Genomic DNA, 20,713 nt, shown 5'->3' on the forward strand with positions numbered 1-20,713 from the left:
AGTGGTTATAATTCTAATAGTGTCCCTGCCATTTTTTTAATTACTTGGACAACCCATTTAAGAACAAGTCAGCATATAACTGCTCTTTAAGAATCATATTTTAAATCACGGGTGGCTGCAGTGACCAGCTAAGTACTGTAGTTATGGAAGTGTCAAAGTGACCCACACTGTACTGCAGAGTTTCCCAACCTTTTATTAAACTACTGTACATGCAAATTTGAGTGATGATCATCATGAGCTACATTGAAGTCACAATGTTGATATACTTAAATGGGAGAAACACAAAATCATGCAATTTCAATTTCCATATGGATATGTCCGACTGGCAATGTTCTGGAAATAGGATATGTCTGTAATATTGTTAATGTAAGTGGAATTTAGCATGGTCATAACGTAGAGCTACTATGGCGACTTACACAACAAGGGGTCGACTCGTAAGGCATATGAGACTTGAGAGCTACTGGTGGGCAATCGCTACTGTACTTTGTTAGTTTCAGCCATGGTACCATCGGGCTATGGACTATGGCACAGTTTTGTGACAGGTACACTGTATGAGATGTTGCTCTCTTTTCCTGTAAATGAACGTTCAGTGGCAACTTATAAAAAATAAAAGGAAGACCTTAATATGTTTATGTTTCTCAATAATAAAGGTCAATATTGACCTATATATACTCTATAAAGTTTATTTGCGCCGCAATCTGTGACTTTTCCAGGTCTAAAAAAATGTATATTATACCTATATATGTTGAGACTCAATATGATATTATTAAGAAACATAAAAATATTGAGGTCTTCTCAAAAACATAGTCAATATATTTTATTTGTAATTGAACCTCATATATTTGATTTATTACATTGCTTGCAGATGATTTTATAACATATACAAGAAACAGTTTGGTTCTCCCTTGTTCAGTCACAGTTTATGCATCTACACCCTACTATGAGGAATATGTCCTCCATATATGTTCTTCTGTTACTGCATTTGCATTTAGAGGACAATTAAGGGATAGTTTTATTTTTATTTTTATCTTACTACTATGATCTTTACTGTTTTCCAACACTAAGTTACTTCTATACGTTGTTAACCTACTATGTTCCAATAGAATTGGATGGAAAATCTAACCTTTCCAATCCATGACAGCAAGTGGGGAAACTTCAAAATCCATCATACAGCTTAGCATATAACCAGATCATGCTGCAATTGTCAGGGTACACCTACTGAAATCTAGTCTTTATGTGTTTATAGCATACAGTATGTCCTTTTAAGCAAATTGTTCTGGCTGTGGCTGTCTACACTTTAACCTAATTAGTCTGAATTTATCAATTTTGATGACTGCAATTAAAGACTGAAAGTGAGGAGTTACAATAAATGTGGAATTTTTGTATGGCAAAAACAAAGCAGAGAAGTTGCATTTTAGCGAGCTGTTCATATACTGTATTTACTTTTATTAATGAAGATACGATATGTTTATGTGTAACTAAAGAGTTCAATCATGCGATTCTCAAGAATTGAGAGGGGTTTACTGGAGGGGACAAAGGTCCCCAAATTAACACTGAAAAGAATTGATAAAGATAAAGCTTATAGACAAAATAAAATGTTCTACATTTTTCATTGTCATTGTTATTAAAATTGTGAAGTAGGAAAAATTCACTTTAGATCTTAAATAGTTATACCACTATTATAATGTTACATTTCTGTTAGAGATATCAGCTTTCATATATTTGTTCATATTTTTTGTCGTTTTTTTTTATAGGGATAATTAAGTATTAGTAAAACTGTCAACTGACTAAGATGTAAAAGGCTAAATAACTGGCACAAAGTGATGACAAAATATGCTTAATTTATATGCAAATACTTCATGTGGATTACTGCTGCATGTTAATGTATGTTAGGGGAATTCTAAATGGATTGTATAATTGGAGCACAGCAGAGAGATAAATATGTGTTGTAAATCAAGCATTACTACTGATGATAATTAAGAGCATATTAAAAATACTCACACATGGGGCACTTGAGAGAAATTTATTACTATGAATTTGCAATTAACCAGAGAAAAAGCCCCACTGGACTAAAGATGCAAGACTCAATTGACAATACAGTTTATGTTGTATCTAGTTTTCCTTTCGTGGTTAAATTAAAGGAATGTGACATCTACAAGAAGCAGAGCTATTTGAAGTAACTGTCAATCTTTGCAATCAAAGGATGGCTTCGTCGTAGCCAATTAGATCCTTTATCATGCTTAGTAAGATTATAAAGTCCTACTGAGTTCAAACATTGTCCCTATTGATCTGCAACCTCCAGAGGACTGTGTGGTTGGTACCTCCAACGCTAGGACTGAATTGTGAAAGTTCTTGAAAATGCCTCATTTAGCTGACTGTTCATACTATGAGGTAAGGAGTGTATAATTATATTTTAGTAGTTTTGACTTAGTTTTTTTAGTTCTTGTTTATATATATATATATATATATATATATATATATATACACATTTTTTTTTATAGGGTTTCTCTTTTTGGTTAAGAGATAAATGATGATAAAATGTGGGCAATTTTATTACTGAAGTATGTCTGGAAATGTCTATAAAATTGTTCTTTTATTTATGTTACTTATCAGTTTAAGCACTTCTTGTTTGTTAATTGATTATTAATGCTGAAGTAATAATATTTTTGCACATATAATCTTATGTCATAAAAAATAGCGCTAAATACAGCAAATTTGTCAGCATGGGATGCAGAGTATAATATATGTGATTCAAGTTGCTTGGCATTTTAGACACATGTAAAAACTTTTGCAGAAAACTCAGAATAAATTAATAGCATGTCATACCCAATACTTTTTCGGCTGCATTTTATAATAATTTTCAGCTTTTAAAGTATATTTTTATATTTTTTTGTGATAACGGGAATGTTGGTTTCTATAGAATTTTCCTTAATGTGTAGATATCTATATCAAATGCCCATGTTTTCAAATAAGAAAAATCCACGAGACACCACACCTTGCCCTGCCGTTACTGCTTATATACCACGTTAGCCTTGTTATTAGAGATCCATTGTTATTATTTTGGGTTGTAGGTTCAAACACACCTGGAAAATCCAGCAAAATATCATTTTCAGGAATCACAAAGGCAGCAAGTCAAACAGTACTTCACAATTGGAACCAAATTTTCAACGCAGGCGCTTTCCTATTCACATGCCCAACCGGCAGGAATAACTCCACCTCTACTGAATGGACATATGTCTCCTGTGGCAGAAAGCTGTACACCAAATGGCACTGTGTCTAAAATACTAGCTTTGGGAAACAGCCATGAAAATGAGGTAACAATGTTATACCCTCAATACTTTTCTTACCAAATGTTATTCATCTTGTTAATCAGTGTGGGCGATTCAAACATTTTCAATGTATAATGTTGATGGGGAAAACAGTATATTTATATCTTTAGGATGCTTTGACTCGAAGAGTGTCATTTTTCTACACTGTTGAACATTTAGTGGTAGTTTTTGCACTAGTGTTGTTTGTCACATTTTTTGTGTGGTAAAAATGGCAACTCCAGATGATAGCTGAATGTCTATGGAAAAATGAAACATAGGACACACAAGCATTTTTTTGACACTGGTATTTTTCGTAAATTCGGTGGCATTTTTTATATTTTAGTTTTTTTAAACGTAGCATTTTGACGTTTTTGTCATACTTCATGTGTTTTCACATCATCCTCTTTATAGTGAAAAAACATCATGAAGAAAACACTTTGATTGCAAAAAATATATAAAAAAACACCACAAGAAACACCTGTAGTTATTTTAGTGTTTTTTTTTTAATTGGTAAAAAAATGGCAGTGCAAATTCATGTGCCTTAAGACCCTTACTAAGTATCAATATTGTTCCTTTCATCAAGTTGGAAATTTGCTCTGAATCAATAGTGAACAAGATTTTTAAAGCCCACTCCCACACCCTATTTCTTAATATGACCATAGCCATGGTTATTTTCCTTATCACTGAGAAGGCAAATGTAATTTTAAGGGAACCAACCACTAGCTATAGGGCTCTTATACCATGAGCATGCTATTATACACCTGTTGTTTAGCTTAAAATGGTTTCCCGGGATTCAGTATCAGTATTTGATTGGCTGTTTGAGAAGGCACCAGCTCCTGTGACCAGTTTACCAAGCACAGTTTCATACAGTGCAACTTAATAGAAGAAAGAATCTAAAAAGGTAAGAATAACCAGTTAGGTTTTGCTGGTAAAAGTATCTTTACATCATACCGCTACTGTGAAAATCAAGAGAAGTGCTGTGAAAACAATGGACAGTGGTAGTCTCCACATCCATACAATATAAGACAATGAAAGGTTTGTGATTGATCCATGTGACCACCTCCTTGAATGTACCAGGATACCTCCCCTTCTGTGCATGCACAGATGCAAGAGATTTGCTAACTGTATCTGCATTTGCCCTGGATGAGTTAAGCTGCTGTTCAGAAGGGGAGGCAGCCTGGGACATCAGAGGAGGTAGTCACATAGATTTTTACACTGCCACCATCTACCATCATATGGATGAGGAGACCATCAGCATCCATTGTTTACAAAGCACATACTGTACATGGGCAGCTGATAACCTTTATTTGCACAGCAGGCTAGGAGATAAAAATACTTATACATTGAGCAGAAATCCATTGAAATGTATTTCCAACTCAATAGTCTAGCTACTTTAGAAAGTCTACAGAGACCATTATAATCTAGGAGGCCACATTAGCTTTGTTTATGTGGAAGTTATCTTTTTTTACTTTTTGTATTCTCACTCTTTGACATCAATGCAGATATAATTTCTTAGTACTTATGGAAGCCCTTTTGTTTTTCTGTCTTTCTGCATTGCCATCTCTGATGTTATCCATAAAAATATGGAGTCTAAAATTATCTAAGCATGCTAGCATACTAGCTATCCCCAAGTCAGAGTGAATGAGAAGATGAAGCTAGGTGGCATACTTATTTGCATTCTAGGTTTTTAATGAGAGGAAGAAATATATGGACATGGCAGAGCTGTGTGCTGGAGGCTGCATGGAGACACACAAAGTCCCTGAGTCTCCAAATCACAGAGAGAGTCATAGACACTCTATGTGCCAATGTATAGTGGTGCATATCCTTTCAGGGAGCTGAATATAGATTTCAGGTTTAAATTTTCTGGTGATGTTTCTTTGTGACTTTTCTACCCTACATGACTAGTGTTGATCACGAATATTCGAATTACGAATTTTAATCGCGAATATGGGCACTTTGAGAATTTACGAATATTTAGAATATTGCGAATATTCATTTTTTAAAATACCGCTTTATGCTATTTTTATGTTCAATTTTATTACTCATTTTTTTGTGAATTTTCGCAATCAAGAAAATAATACCCGGACTTCACGAATTCACTAATTCTTGAATATATGGCGAATATTCGCCAAAATATTTGCGAAATATCTCGAATTCGAATATTGCTGCTCATCACTATACATGACTAACATCGAAGTAAATTCAATAGATTCCCTAATTTTTTATTAATTTAAACATTTTTACCAAATTCAAGAACACTTCCTTAATTTGGTGACTTATATTGACATTTCTTCTATAACATTTTGATATTTGCAATGCAAAAATGGAGCACCTAGAAACATTTCCATCAAATGTTTTAGCCTATATTAATAGCCTATGTGTGAATATTTTATGTATTCTATTTTTGGATTCACATCTTAGGTGGTTTTAGGGATATCATTTTTTGAACGTCTCTCTATGTATTCTACTTCCTGTCCTGGCTTTTCTCAGACCATTCACTGTGGTCAGAGAGGGAAGGGGATCATCACAGAATACATAAGTGTAATGCACAAGTGTAATGCCACAGATGGCAATGCACACACATTACACAACTGTAATGTAATATAATGTGGTTATTTTATCTATGCCTATCAAAAGAACAATAGAGCTAGCATACAGTTATCCCCATTCTACTAATTTACTATTAATGATATTTATTTATTTAGCACCAGCATATTCAGCAGCATTTTCTAATCACGGGGTAGATGCATAACAAAAGCAGATATTATATAATAAAAAACAAATCAATAATTAAAGCAAAGGGTGTGAGGGCCTTGCTTGCAATAGAACTTACAATCTGGGAGGAGGTAGCTGAGGCACAAAGGATTAAAAGTGCTTGTATGAGCTATAGCTTACAGATAACATCTACCTCTCATAGCAGCAGTAAACTGACAATGGATTACCTAGATAGGAGTTTTATCTCTGTGTACTGACTGCTATTGAAAGACAATATTTTGTCTTTGATTTTTGATGTCAACATACTGCTGAAAAGAAAAAGACTAAGGCCTAGTTCACTCGACCGTATGGCTTTTATTGTTTTTTGCGGTCCGTTTTTCACGGGTCCGTTGTTCCGTTTTTAAGTTCCGTTGTGTTTCCGTTTCCTTTCCGTTTTTCCATACCGTTTTTCCGTATGGCATATACAGTATACAGTAATTACATAGAAAAAATTGGGCTGGGCATAACATTTTGAATAGATGATTCAGAAAAAAACGGAACGGAAACGGAAGACATACGTATGTGTTCAGTTTTTTTGCGGACCCATTGACTTGAATGGAGCCACGACCTGTGATTTATGGCCAAATATAGGACAAGCTCTATCTTTCAACGGAACGGAAAAACGGAAATACGGAAACGGAATGCATACGGAACACATTCATTTTTTTTTTTGCGGAACCATTGAAATGAATGGTTCCGTATATGGACCGTATACGGAACACAGAAAAACGGCCCGTACACCCGCAAAAAAAACGTTCGTGTGAACTAGGCCTAACAGTCAGAAATCCCCCCCCCCCCCAAAAAAAAAGCTAATTCTAGCATCCTTGCTATTTTTGCATAGTATACAATAAAATATTGCAATTAGTCTGAGACTATGCCAGGGAATGCCTAGATGACTTCTTGCCATGCGTTCCATGTTTGTATAGATGGCTTTCTTTCTGGTATTTTCTGAGATGTGCAGTATTCACTACCACCACACCACTAGTTATGGCTGACATTTAGTGAGAAGTGTATTGAAAATGTCAGATATGCAAATAACTATCCTAAAGGTAACCTTAAATATAATTATTTACTTTTCAACAGATGGAAGAATTTATCGATGACATAATTAGTCTGGAATCAAGTTTCAATGATGATGGCCTGAACTGCACAGAAACTTCTTTGTTAATGCCAAATAATGTAAGAGCCATATATCACTACCAAGAAATGTGGTTACAATGTACAGTCTTATTGCACAATACTAGCTTAGCTATATCAGAGTAAGGGTCCATTCAGACATCTGTAGGTGTTTTGCGGTCCGCAAATTGCGGATCCACAAAACACAGACAACGGAATTGCGGATCTCGAAGTGCAGATTCGGAAATGCGGATGCAGACAGCACATAGTGTGCTGTCCGCATCAGTTCCGGCCCCATTAAAAATGAATGGGTCTGCACCCGTTCCGCAAAATTGCAGGGACGGATCCGGACCCAAGTTGCATACGTGTTAATGGACCCTAAACATGAACGATTGTAACAATCAAAATGTGGTAAGGCAAAATAAAAAAATAATCTTCTGGTCCTGAAGGACAAAGTTATTCAAGTGCTGAATAGAGGTAAACTGTCTTCTTATTCTGTTCATGAGGCCCTGGTTAAAGTTCTCTGAATGAACACTAGTTGAATGGGAACAGAGCTGCAATTATCAGCTCTGTCCTCTACATAATGGATGGAGCTCTATAGTTCAGGTGCTGACTTCTTGCTCTTGAACGGCAAGGTAACAGCTGCTCTGCAGGGTGTTGAACCCTCATAAATCAGATATGGATGGCCTATCCTGAGGATAGTACATCAATATCAAAATCCTGGAAAACCCTTTTATGGTGAACTTCACTTCTACAATAAGTTCTATAGCACCTCAGTAAGTGCTAAACAGACAGGCCACCAATGATGGAGTTGTCTTCAACTATACTGAGCAAAGTTTTTTAGTTACCATGAAATAGACATACCAGCATGTATAATGCTGGACCTAATCTGTGCCTTTTATTTCTGTAATGTAAATTCTGATACAAAGTAAAACCAAATATCAGTGCACTGAGGTGTGAGGAGACATTTTCACACTGGAAAAAAGATAAATAGTTTTTGTCTACCTTGGCATTTAATTTTAATATATTTTAAAATCAATTCCAATAAATTTAGAAAAGTCGTCAGGTATTAATGCCACAAAAAACCCTCAAACTCAATACTGTTTCTACATGAATAATCTAAACTTTATAATACATTGGATTTACACTAGATCTGAATGAATAAAGTTTAAAACACTTACTTCAATATAGTTGTACATTTGTAATCATTGTTAAAGAAAAGACTGGAATCTGATCATATGACCTTCTATGAAACAAACCAACAGAACTTTATCTGTACCATCATTATATTTGTTGACTGAGATTAGGGATATCCAGAGCACTCCAGTTTAAATATATGCAATTAGTTTTATTGATCAGAAAAAAAGTATTCACATCAATTAGTTTTCCATACAGTGTTGTTTATATCCAGGAGTAAAGAGAGTATATTAGCCACATTGTGTTCCCCAAACGTTTCGGTCTATCATTAGACATTTTTCAACGGGAACACATTGGTGGCAATAGGGCAAAGACAATCCTGGATGTCTACGGAAATGTTCGGGGAACACAATATGGTTAATATTCTACTCCTGGATATAAACAACACTGTATGGAAAACTATTTGATGTGAATAATTTTTTTCTGATCAATAAAACTAATTGCATATATTCAAACTGGATTGCTGTAGAAATCCCTAATCTCAGATTACCATAATAGAGGAGTGCAGATCACATACTTCCATAATTATATTTGTTGACTGGACTCTTGTAAATAAAGTTTAATGAATTGAACACTGTCTACGCCAATACTGTAATCTGTTTCCTAGATAACGCTGTAATGGGCAACAGGAATTGAATAACGTCTTGCACAACCTGGAGTCAAACATTGACCATTCCAATGACTACCGTTGCCCTGATCACAAGACCAGCAGGATTGTACGTAGTTCTAGAGAAATGGTCACTGACTCCAACCAAACAGACTACAGGTTGTGCAGGACTTGCCTAAATCCCAGTTGGGAATCCTCCTGAGTAATTTGAAGGGCCTATTATACTGCCTGACTTTTTGGCCAACTATCAGTAACAAAGCTAATTTCTAATACAAACCGGATTCCAAAAAAGTTGGAACACTAAACAAATTGTGAATAAAAACAGAATGCAATGATAGGAGATGGCAAATGTCAATATTTTATTTGTAATAGAACGTAGATGACAGATCAAACATTTAATCCGAGTAAATGTATAATTTTAAAGGAAAAATACGTTGATTCAAATTTTCACGGTGTCAACAAATCCCAAAAAAGTTGGGACAAGTAGCAATAAGAGGCTGGAAAAAGTAAATTTGAGCATAACGAAGAACTGGAAGACCAATTAACACTAATTAAGGTCAATTGGCAACATGATTGGGTATAAAAAGAGCTTCTCAGAGTGGCAGTGTCTCTCAGAAGCCAAGATGGGTAGAGGATCACCAATTCCCACAATGTTGCGCAGAAAGATAGTGGAGCAATATCAGAAGGTGTTACCCGGCAAAAAATTGCAAAGACTTTGCATATATCATCATCAACTGTGCATAACATCATCCGAAGATTCAAAGAATCTGGAACAATCTCTGTGCGTAAGGGTTAAGGCCGTAAAACCATACTGGATGCCCATGATCTCCGGGCCCTTATACCACACTGCTCCACAAACAGGAATGCTACTGTAAAGGAAATCACAGAATGGGCTCAGGAATACTTCCAGAAACCATTGTCAGTGAACACAATCCACCGTGCCATCCGCCGTTGCCAGCTGAAACTGTACAGTGCAAAGAAAAACTCATTTCTAAGCAAGATCCACAAGCTCAGGCGTTTTCACTGGGCCAGGGATCATTTAAAATGGAGTGTGGCAAAATGGAAGACTGTTCTGTGGTCAGACGAGTCACGATTCGAAGTTCTTTTTGGAAATCTGGGACGCCATGTCCTCCGGACCAAAGAGGACAAGGACAACCCAAGTTGTTATCAACGCTCAGTTCAGAAGCCTGCATCTCTGATGGTATGGGGTTGCATGAGTGCGTGTGGCATGGGCAGCTTGCATGTCTGGAAAGGCACCATCAATGCAGAAAAATATATTCAGGTTCTAGAACAACATATGCTCCCATCCAGAGGATGCTCCCATCCAGACGTTTCAATGTTGACACCATGAAATTCTGATTTAACATATTTTTCCCTTAAAATGGTACATTTTCTCAGTTTAAACTTTTGTTCCGTGATTTATGTTCTATTCTGAATACAATATTAGAAGTTGGCACCGCCACATCATTGCATTCAGTTTTTATTCACGATTTGTATATTGTCCCAACTTTTTGGGAATCCGGTTTGTAATTAGCCTCCACCATATACTTTGCATCAGCCAGTATAATAGGATTCAGCACTCATCCTGCCCAAAGATTGGGTAGTGAAAGAGGAGTCTGAAAAAGCAATCAAATATCCATTACTTGTTTAATCTAGATAACAAATTATAGCATTGTTGCATACAGTGTTCACTTCTAGAAACTTTATTTTTAAAAATCCTAAAAAGTAATTTAATAATGTTTTGTACTTCACATCACAAATGTGCAGCAAATTAATTTATAGTGCTGCCCTAGGCTGTTTTGGAGGCAGGTACTATGCAAACTAGCATAGTACCTGCCTCTAAAACAGCCTAGGGCAGCGCTATAGACTGGTCATCTGCGCCGGTGAAGTCACCTGGCACACTGCTAGGTGGAAGTCTCTGCTTAGTATAGTGATGTGAAGCACAGTAGGTCACCGGCATTAAACAAACACAGGCTTGCACTGTGAAATGCAGCGTGACAAGAGGGAGCATCGGAGCAAGGAAATGCTTTTTTTATTTCCATTTCAAAAGCCATACATTTTTATATCTGTTATTGTAGATATTTGACGGTTTATTTTTGTATTATTTTTTTTTTAAATTTCGGGGGTTGACTGTGTGACAAAGCAATCCCACCATTGTTTTTATTTTTTATATAGCTTTTTATGTTTATCTACTTTTGCACAAAAAAAACTAAAATTGTTTTAGGATTTTTTTTATGTGCTGCCCATAACATTTTTACTTTTCCATGGCTGAAGGTATGTGTGAGAGAGTTCTTACCATCTTAAAAACAAAGACAAATCTTTTGTTTTAATAATAATAATTTAAAGGCATACAATTGATGAAACTATATGAAGTATGTAATGTTCCTTTAAGTGTACATCAGGGCTTTATAAGTAAATAGGATTAGCATGACAGAATTCACCCAATTCCTGCAAGGGCAGCTGCACCTTGGATTGGGCAAATATTAACACTGCAACTTGCCTAGCAAAGTGAAAAAGACAAAAAAGCTAGGAAAACAAAGTTACAAGAGGAAGCAAAGTTCACCTTGCTGCACACATGAAACCCTCATTCTAACATCTCAGCTTTAAGACTCAAGATACCACATATGACACAGATTAGAAAAATAAGGTAAGAACTAATTTTCACAGGTTCCATACAGCTAAAAGTTTATATATAGAAAATTTAACACATAGACGTACAGATGTAGCAATCCTCATCTTGATTCTTAACGTGTTTACTAAACAATGGAAAGAAACTTTTGTCTTTTTATATTGCTTTCCATGGCTTTTGTCATTGTGTTGTGATATCATGGTAAGATGTGGTATCACAATCAAGTTTAGAACTGCGACATCAGTAACTACTAATGGCCAAGATAAAAAAAGTATACTATACAGTGTGTTTGATATAAAGAGTAAACAAAATTTGAGGTGTCTGCTTGTGTTATACAAAAATATTATCCAAGTTAATTGATTGCAAATTTCTAGAAACTATAGCACAAATGTTTAAACCTTAATTTGACAAAGCTGATGAGGAAGTAAACATTTATTGAACGCTAGATAGAAAAGAAAGGGTTTTTAAAGAATGGTAGGTTTTCTATAAACAACAAACCACAATTGCTGAAAATGAATTTAGTAGTAAACATTAAATATGATCATTCTTCATTTATTGTGGTAAATTTTCAAGTGGAAATGCCTCTAGAGATATTCCATTATAGCACTATAGGTTTTTTTTTGTTTATCAGAAAGGAAGGGGGTATCAGGAACTATGAAGCCTGTTTGACTCATGACAAAATTATTTAACTACTTCATGTACTAAGGCTAGTTCCACACCTGCGGTAGAGGAACAGCCTGCCGGAGTTCAGCGTATCTGGCCTAGCCAGATAGGGACGTGCACCGTCGAAGCCTATTGACCACACCAGTGCACACACCCATTTTTGTCCAACCAATCGTCTGGATTCCTAATTGATCCCATTATAATCAATATGGTCTGGAGGTGAGCGTCAGTATCCAGCTAGGCCAGACACAGTGAACTCCGGCAGGTTGCTTCTCACCTCCAGACCATATTAATTATAATGGGATCCTCTGCCAAAACAGCCTGTCATATAGATTTATCACAGGTGTGGAATTAGCACACTATTTACACTACTATTCTTCCCTTTTTGTCAGGCATCTTGGTAATACTTATCGCAATAATAGTGTAGTCTGCATTCCTAGTCTTGCCATCAAAAATACTGACACCCATATGGAAACCTGACCAATCCCTATCATGATCTATCTGGATGCCAAATGGATTCATCATAGGTGTCTTGGCTTTGTTATGAATGGAAACTATATAAATGTATAATCTGCTATGACCCCACCAGTGTCTCCACTGAATGAGTCATGGAACCACTCCAGACCTGCTAATGTCATAGGTAACAAAACTCCATTCAGATAATAATGGTTTTGTTGGTTCTTATATAGTGTGAGATATGACATTGTGGTGACAAGGAGTTTCTATGCTTTATTAGGCGGTGTGTCCTTTTGGCATCTTTGAGGGTTTCAAAGTTGGGTCTACACAGAAGAAAACTTAAAGAAGCAATAAAATGAATACATCCCTGCTTATTTGGCAATTCATCTGTTAGTAACCACCCATAAGCCTTTTTCATGGTGGTCACTTTTGGGCCTTAGGCTAGGCCTCCTCCATTTTCCTGCAGTCTAGTCTAAGTGCTGCAGAATCTCCTGTGCAGTGAAGAGCAGGGCTTTGCTCTCATATGAGAGCCAACCTCCTGCTCTATTGGCCTAGGCTTGCAGAAGTGCTGATCTGGACAATTTAACCCCTTAGATGCCACAGTCAATAGCTGCTGCAACATCGAAATAGTTTATCGTGATTGACTTCTTCTGCCTCCCATCAACACTCCAGGAATGAGATCACAGGGTACCTGTAGTATATCCCCATTAGGATGCGCCCCTCTGGTGGAGCCTGCTGGTGACTGTATAATCCTCTACACTGCCTAAGCAGTACAGAGTATTATAGAAGTGAACAAAAGATTGCCTGTTATAGAACGCTTGTGGGACTAGTAAATGGTCAAAAAAAAATGTTTTTAAATGTTTTACATACAGTGGATATAAAAAGTCTACACCTCCTGTTAAAATGTCAGGTTTCTGTGCTGTAAAAAATGATACAAAGATAAATAATTTCAGAACTTTTTCTATCATGCTTTGGGGTTGTTTTTCTTCAGTTGGAACTCGGGCCTTAGTTAAGCTAGAGGGAATTATGAACAGTTCCAAATACCAGTCAATATTGCCACAAAACCTTCAGGCTTCTGCTAGAAAGCTGAACATGAAGAGGAACTTCAGCTTTCAGCATGACAATGACCCAAAGCATACATCCAAATCAACAAAGGAATGGCTTCACCAGAAGAAGATTACATTTTTGGAATTGCGAAGCCAGAGCCCAGACCTGAATCCGATTGAAAATCGGTGGGTGATCTGAAGAGGGCTGTGCACAGGGAATGCCCTCGCAATCTGACAGATTTGGAGTGTTTTTGCAAAGAAGAGTGGGCAAATCTTGCCAAGTCAAAATGTCCCATGCTGATAGACTCATACCCAAAAAGACTGAGTGTTGTAATAAAATCAAAAGGTGCTTCAATTATTAATATGCAACCATATTTTCTCTTTATATTTTTTCTTCCCTCTACCTAAAAGATTTCAGTTTGTTTTTGAATTGAGTTGTACAGTTTATAAGTCACATTAAAGGTGGAAAAGTTCTGAAATGTTTTATATCATTTATATCATTTTTATTATAACACAGAAACCTGACATTATAACAGGGGTGTGTAGACTTTTTTAAATCCACTGTAAAAAAAAAAAAGCTTTTCAATCGAATGCCTTTCACATTACACAATTATGATATAATGTATCCCATATGGTGAATGCTGTAAAGAGAATGCCAGAATTGCAATTTTTTTTGCCTATTTGCCATAAAAAATTGAATATAAAAAGTTTGTTAAAAATTATTTTTTTTTATAAAAATATAAACTACAAGTCATGCAAAAATGAAGCCCTCACATAGGTCTGTATAATGAAAAAAGTATTTTAATTGTGCAAAAGTAGTAAAACGTAAAAAAAAAAATAATGCAGCACAATTTATAATGTAAAAACTCAATTTCAGTATTGCTGTTTTTATCTAAACCCCCCAAAAATGTTAATAAAAGTTAATCAGTAAATTATTTGTACCCCAAAATGGTGCTATTCAAAAAACTGCAACTTGTCCTGCAAATTAAGAAGCCCTCATACCGCTACATAGACGGAAAAATAAAAAAGGTATAGATGTTGGAATGCAATGATGAAAAAATAAAAAATAATAAAAAATGCTTAGCCATTATGGCCCAAAACAGGCTGGTCATTAGAGCTCCAACCCCTAAATTATATAAAGTGATTTTGTACCGCTGTGAGACTATCTGAAATAACACATTTTTAATAGTGTCCCATATTTCTCACACCAACAAAATGCTATAGGAAAATAGGGAAAAAAATATGGCACAATTATGTGATATCACATTACTATGGATGTAATGTCACTGAGGCCTGGTGACACCCTGGTCTGAGTAAGATGACTGAGCAGTGGACAGAAGGACAGAAAGATAACTTTAATGGTGTATTTTAAAGGACAATTTAAATTTTTCTAACCAAATTTATTCTACATATGTTTCAATTATCTACCTCTCTATTATTTCCCAACTATTCAAAATTCCAGCATGTCTGCCAGCTATCACTTTATTATTCTCCTCCAGCTTCTTAAAATTCAACATGGAGAAAACTGAATTCAACATCTTTTTCCTGCCCTGTCCTTTAAACCGTATATCCAAACCCTTACTTCTGCCTGCCGCTCTCAACTCGAGAACATTACTCATATTAACTCCTTTCTAACCCCTGAGTCAACTAAAATGGTAGTGCACACCCTCGCACGTAGAGGGGTGGACTAGCCATAGACCCTACAGGGAAATTTCCCCATGGGCCAATGCTCAGGGGCCCAACTGATTGCCTCTCATTGCCACCAAGTGGATACATGACGATTGATGCTCTCAGCATTAATTAATGCTAGAAGCATCAGGTACTTATACACCTGACTGGTGGCTACATGTGCCCTCCTGAATTTAACTATATTGCTGTCCTCAGGACAGTGATATAGTTGAATACTGCAGCAGGGGATGCAGTATTTTGTACTGCACTGTGGTATTTTGGCTCTGCTGAGGCATTTTTTTCTGTACTATGGTATTGCTTGCCCCGCCTACTTCTGTTGGCTCTGCGTACTTGCATTGGACCTGCCTACTTGTGTTGCCCACCTTCTGTCAGTTTTGACCCCCCCCCTACAAAATAGGGCCGCATTTTTATCCAGGGCCACTTTCAGTTCCCAGTTCGCCCCTGCCCTTGTATTCTCCCGTGTAGACTACTGTAACAACCTACTCTGTGGTCTTCCATCTAGCACTCTTGCACACCTCCAATCTATGCTCAACTCTGCTGGGCGGTTAACGCAGCCCTCCCTTTGTTTCTTCTCTGCCGCTCCACTTTACTGGCTCCCCATTACTGACTGGATTCAGTTAAAAATGCTAACAACTACATATAAGGCTTTCCAAAACGTGTCCCTTGCTCAAATCTCTCACCTACTTTTCTGATACATCCCCACACGTAATCTCCAATCCTCACAGGATACCTTTCTTTGTTCTCCTCTCATCTGTTCTTCATACAATCATCTACAAGATTTCTCATGTGAATCCCTCATACTCTGGAACTCACTACCACAACACATAAGACTCTCCCCCAACATTCAAACCTTCAAAAGCAATGTGAAAACGCACCTCTTCAGGAAAGCCCTCTAATGAGCATGCTGCCACCATACAACCAGAACCAGCAGCTTTTACCCACACCTACTGTGTTCTTCCCTGTCCCTTGTAGAATCTAAGCTCTCATGGGCAGGGTCCACCCGCAATGTACCAGTTTTTTAAAAGGTTCATGTTTATCGAATTTGTTTTTTTTTATGTATGTGTAACCCTCTCATGATGTACAGTGCCATAGTATTAATGGAACTTTGAAATAAGTAAGAAATGGAAATTTCTGGACAGTCCATAAAATAGGCAACTTTTATCCTGTGTCCGTTAATAAAAATAGATGTATCCATGAATTTTTTTTAGGCTGGTAGTACCTGACTAAATTATCTTGGTGGTAATTATCATCATTTTACAGCTTATAGTAAATGCTGGTACTGAGCTATAGAAATGTATTACTTATAGGGATGAGCGAACTCGAACTGTATAGTTCGGGTTCGTACCGAATTTTGGGGTGTCCGTGACACGGACCCGAACCCGGACATTTTCGTAAAAGTCCGGGTTCGGGTTCGGTGTTCGTCGCTTTCTTGGCGCTTTTGTGACGCTTTCTTGGCGCTTTTTGAAAGGCTGCAAAGCAGCCAATCAACAAGCGTCATACTACTTGCCCCAAGAGGCCATCACAGCCATGCCTACTATTGGCATGGCTGTGATTGGCCAGAGCACCATGTGACCCAGCCTCTATTTAAGCTGGAGTCACATAGCGCCGCCCGTCACTCTGCTCTGATTAGCGTAGGGAGAGGTTGCGGCTGCGACAGTAGGGCGAGATTAGGCAGATTAACTCCTCCAAAGGACTTGATTAACTGATCGATCTGCAGCTGTGGATCATTGAGCTGCTGATCCTCAATTGCTCACTGTTTTTAGGCTGCCCAGACCGTTTGTCAGTCACATTTTTCTGGGGTGATCGGCGGCCATTTTGTGTCTTGTGGTGCGCCAGCACAAGCTGCGACCAAGTGCATTTAACCCTCAATGGTGTGGTTGTTTTTTGGCTAAAGCCTACATCAGGGTGAAGCTGTCACACCAAGTGCATTTAACCAGCAATAGTCTGTTCATTTTTTGGCCATATACAAAATCAGGGGCAAGCTGCGCCTGTCACCAAGTGCATTTAACCCTCAATGGTGTGGTTGTTTTTTGGCTAAAGCCTACATCAGGGTGAAGCTGTCACACCAAGTGCATTTAACCAGCAATAGTCTGTTCATTTTTTGGCCATATACAAAATCAGGGGCAAGCTGCGCCTGTCACCAAGTGCATTTAACCCTCAATGGTGTGGTTGTTTTCTGGCTAAAGCCTACATCAGGGTGAAGCTGTCACACCAAGTGCATTTAACCAGCAATAGTCTGTTCATTTTTTGGCCATATACAAAATCAGGGGCAAGCTGCGCCTGTCACCAAGTGCATTTAACCCTCAATGGTGTGGTTGTTTTTTGGCTAAAGCCTACATCAGGGTGAAGCTGTCACACCAAGTGCATTTAACCAGCAATAGTCTGTTCATTTTTTGGCCATATACAAAATCAGGGGCAAGCTGCGCCTGTCACCAAGTGCATTTAACCCTCAATGGTGTGGTTGTTTTCTGGCTAAAGCCTACATCAGGGTGAAGCTGTCACACCAAGTGCATTTAACCAGCAATAGTCTGTTTATTTTTTGGCCATATACTACATCAGGGGCAAGCTGCGCCCGTCACCAAGTGCATTTAACCCTCAGTAGTGTGGTTGGTCAAGCTGTGACACCAAGTGCATTTAACCAGCAATAGTCTGTTCATTTTTTGGCCATATACTACATCAGGGGCAAGCTGCGCCCGTCACCAAGTGCATTTAACCAGCAATAGTGTGGTTATTTTTTGGCCATATCCCAGTCTAATTCTGTCACTAAATCCATACCGGTCACCCAGCGCCTAAATACTAGGCCTCAAATTTATATCCCGCTAAATCTCTCGTTACCGCTGTCCTGTTGTAGCTGGGAAAGTTATTTAGTGTCCGTCAAAGCACATTTTTTGTTCTGGGTTGAAGTACAATTCCCAATTTAGCAATTTCATAATTTAGTGGTTTCTGCTATATCAGAGCTATTTGAAATCTATCCCTAAAAGGGTATATAATATTCAAGGTGCACATTGGGTCATTCAGAATAACTTCACACACACCCGCTACTGTGTATTTTCAAGTCTAATTCTGTCACTAAACCCATACCTGTCACCCAGCGCCTAAATACTAGGCCTCAAATTTATATCCTGCTAAATCTCTCGTTACCGCTGTCCTGTTGTAGCTGGGAAAGTTATTTAGTGTCCGTCAAAGCACATTTTTTGTTCTGGGTTGAAGTACAATTCCCAATTTAGCAATTTCATAATTTAGTGGTTTCTGCTATATCAGAGCTATTTGAAATCTATCCCTAAAAGGGTATATAATATTCAAGGTGCACATTGGGTCATTCAGAATAACTTCACACACACCCGCTACTGTGTATTTCCAAGTCTAATTCTGTCACTAAACCCATACCTGTCACCCAGCGCCTAAATACTAGGCCTCAAATTTATATCCTGCTAAATCTCTCGTTACCGCTGTACTGTTGTTGCTTGGAAAGATATTTAGTGTCCGTCAAAGCACATTTTTTGTTCTGGGTTGAAGTACAATTCCCAATTTAGCAATTTCATAATTTAGTGGTTTCTGCTATATCAGAGCTATTTGAAATCTATCCCTAAAAGGGTATATAATATTCAAGGTGCACATTGGGTCATTCAGAATAACTTCACACACACCCGCTACTGTGTATTTTCAAGTCTAATTCTGTCACTAAACCCATACCTGTCACCCAGCGCCTAAATACTAGGCCTCAAATTTATATCCTGCTAAATCTCTCGTTACCGCTGTCCTGTTGTAGCTGGGAAAGTTATTTAGTGTCCGTCAAAGCACATTTTTTCTTCTGGGTTGAAATACAATTCCCAATTTAGCAATTTCATAATTTAGTGGTTTCTGCTATATCAGAGCTATTTGAAATCTATCCCTAAAAGGGTAGATCATATTGAAGGTGCACATAGGGTCATTCAGAATAACTTCACACACACCCGCTACTGTGTATTTCCAAGTCTAATTCTGTCACTAAACCCATACCTGTCACCCAGCGCCTAAATACTAGGCCTCAAATTTATATCCCGCTAAATCTCTCGTTACCGCTGTCCTGTTGTAGCTGGGAAAGTTATTTAGTGTCCGTCAAAGCACATTTTTTGTTCTGGGTTGAAGTACAATTCCCAATTTAGCAATTTCATAATTTAGTGGTTTCTGCTATATCAGAGCTATTTGAAATCTATCCCTAAAAGGGTATATAATATTCAAGGTGCACATTGGGTCATTCAGAATAACTTCACACACACCCGCTACTGTGTATTTCCAAGTCTAATTCTGTCACTAAACCCATACCTGTCACCCAGCGCCTAAATACTAGGCCTCAAATTTATATCCTGCTAAATCTCTCGTTACCGCTGTACTGTTGTTGCTTGGAAAGATATTTAGTGTCCGTCAAAGCACATTTTTTGTTCTGGGTTGAAGTACAATTCCCAATTTAGCAATTTCATAATTTAGTGGTTTCTGCTATATCAGAGCTATTTGAAATCTATCCCTAAAAGGGTATATAATATTCAAGGTGCACATTGGGTCATTCAGAATAACTTCACACACACCCGCTACTGTGTATTTTCAAGTCTAATTCTGTCACTAAACCCATACCTGTCACCCAGCGCCTAAATACTAGGCCTCAAATTTATATCCTGCTAAATCTCTCGTTACCGCTGTACTGTTGTTGCTGGGCAAGATATTTAGTGTCCGTCAAAGCACATTTTTTGTTCTGGGTTGAAATACAATTCCCAATTTAGCAATTTCATAATTTAGTGGTTTCTGCTATATCAGAGCTATTTGAAATCTATCCCTAAAAGGGTATATAATATTCAAGGTGCACATTGGGTCATTCAGAATAACTTCACACACACCCGCTACTGTGTATTTCCAAGTCTAATTCTGTCACTAAACCCATACCTGTCACCCAGCGCCTAAATACTAGGCCTCAAATTTATATCCTGCTAAATCTCTCGTTACCGCTGTACTGTTGTTGCTGGGCAAGATATTTAGTGTCCGTCAAAGCACATTTTTTGTTCTGGGTTGAAATACAATTCCCAATTTAGCAATTTCATAATTTAGTGGTTTCTGCTATATCAGAGCTATTTGAAATCTATCCCTAAAAGGGTATATAATATTCAAGGTGCACATTGGGTCATTCAGAATAACTTCACACACACCCGCTACTGTGTATTTCCAAGTCTAATTCTGTCACTAAACCCATACCTGTCACCCAGCGCCTAAATACTAG

At 37.5% G+C, this 20,713-nt stretch overlaps 1 protein-coding gene across 1 annotated transcript in view; it reads left to right on the forward strand.

Moving 5' to 3' along the window:
- TFEC (transcription factor EC) overlaps positions 1 to 20,713 on the forward strand; it is a 118,012-nt gene that overhangs the window by 36,363 nt on the left and 60,936 nt on the right. Inside the window, exons 2-3 of the mRNA XM_044277012.1 lie at positions 3,072 to 3,314; positions 7,146 to 7,241. Coding sequence (XP_044132947.1) covers positions 3,072 to 3,314; positions 7,146 to 7,241 — 339 coding nt within the window. The remainder of the gene's footprint in view (positions 1 to 3,071; positions 3,315 to 7,145; positions 7,242 to 20,713) is intronic.

This window comes from Bufo gargarizans, chromosome 2 (assembly GCF_014858855.1).
Source record: "Bufo gargarizans isolate SCDJY-AF-19 chromosome 2, ASM1485885v1, whole genome shotgun sequence".
In the NCBI taxonomy this organism is placed as follows: domain Eukaryota; kingdom Metazoa; phylum Chordata; class Amphibia; order Anura; family Bufonidae; genus Bufo; species Bufo gargarizans.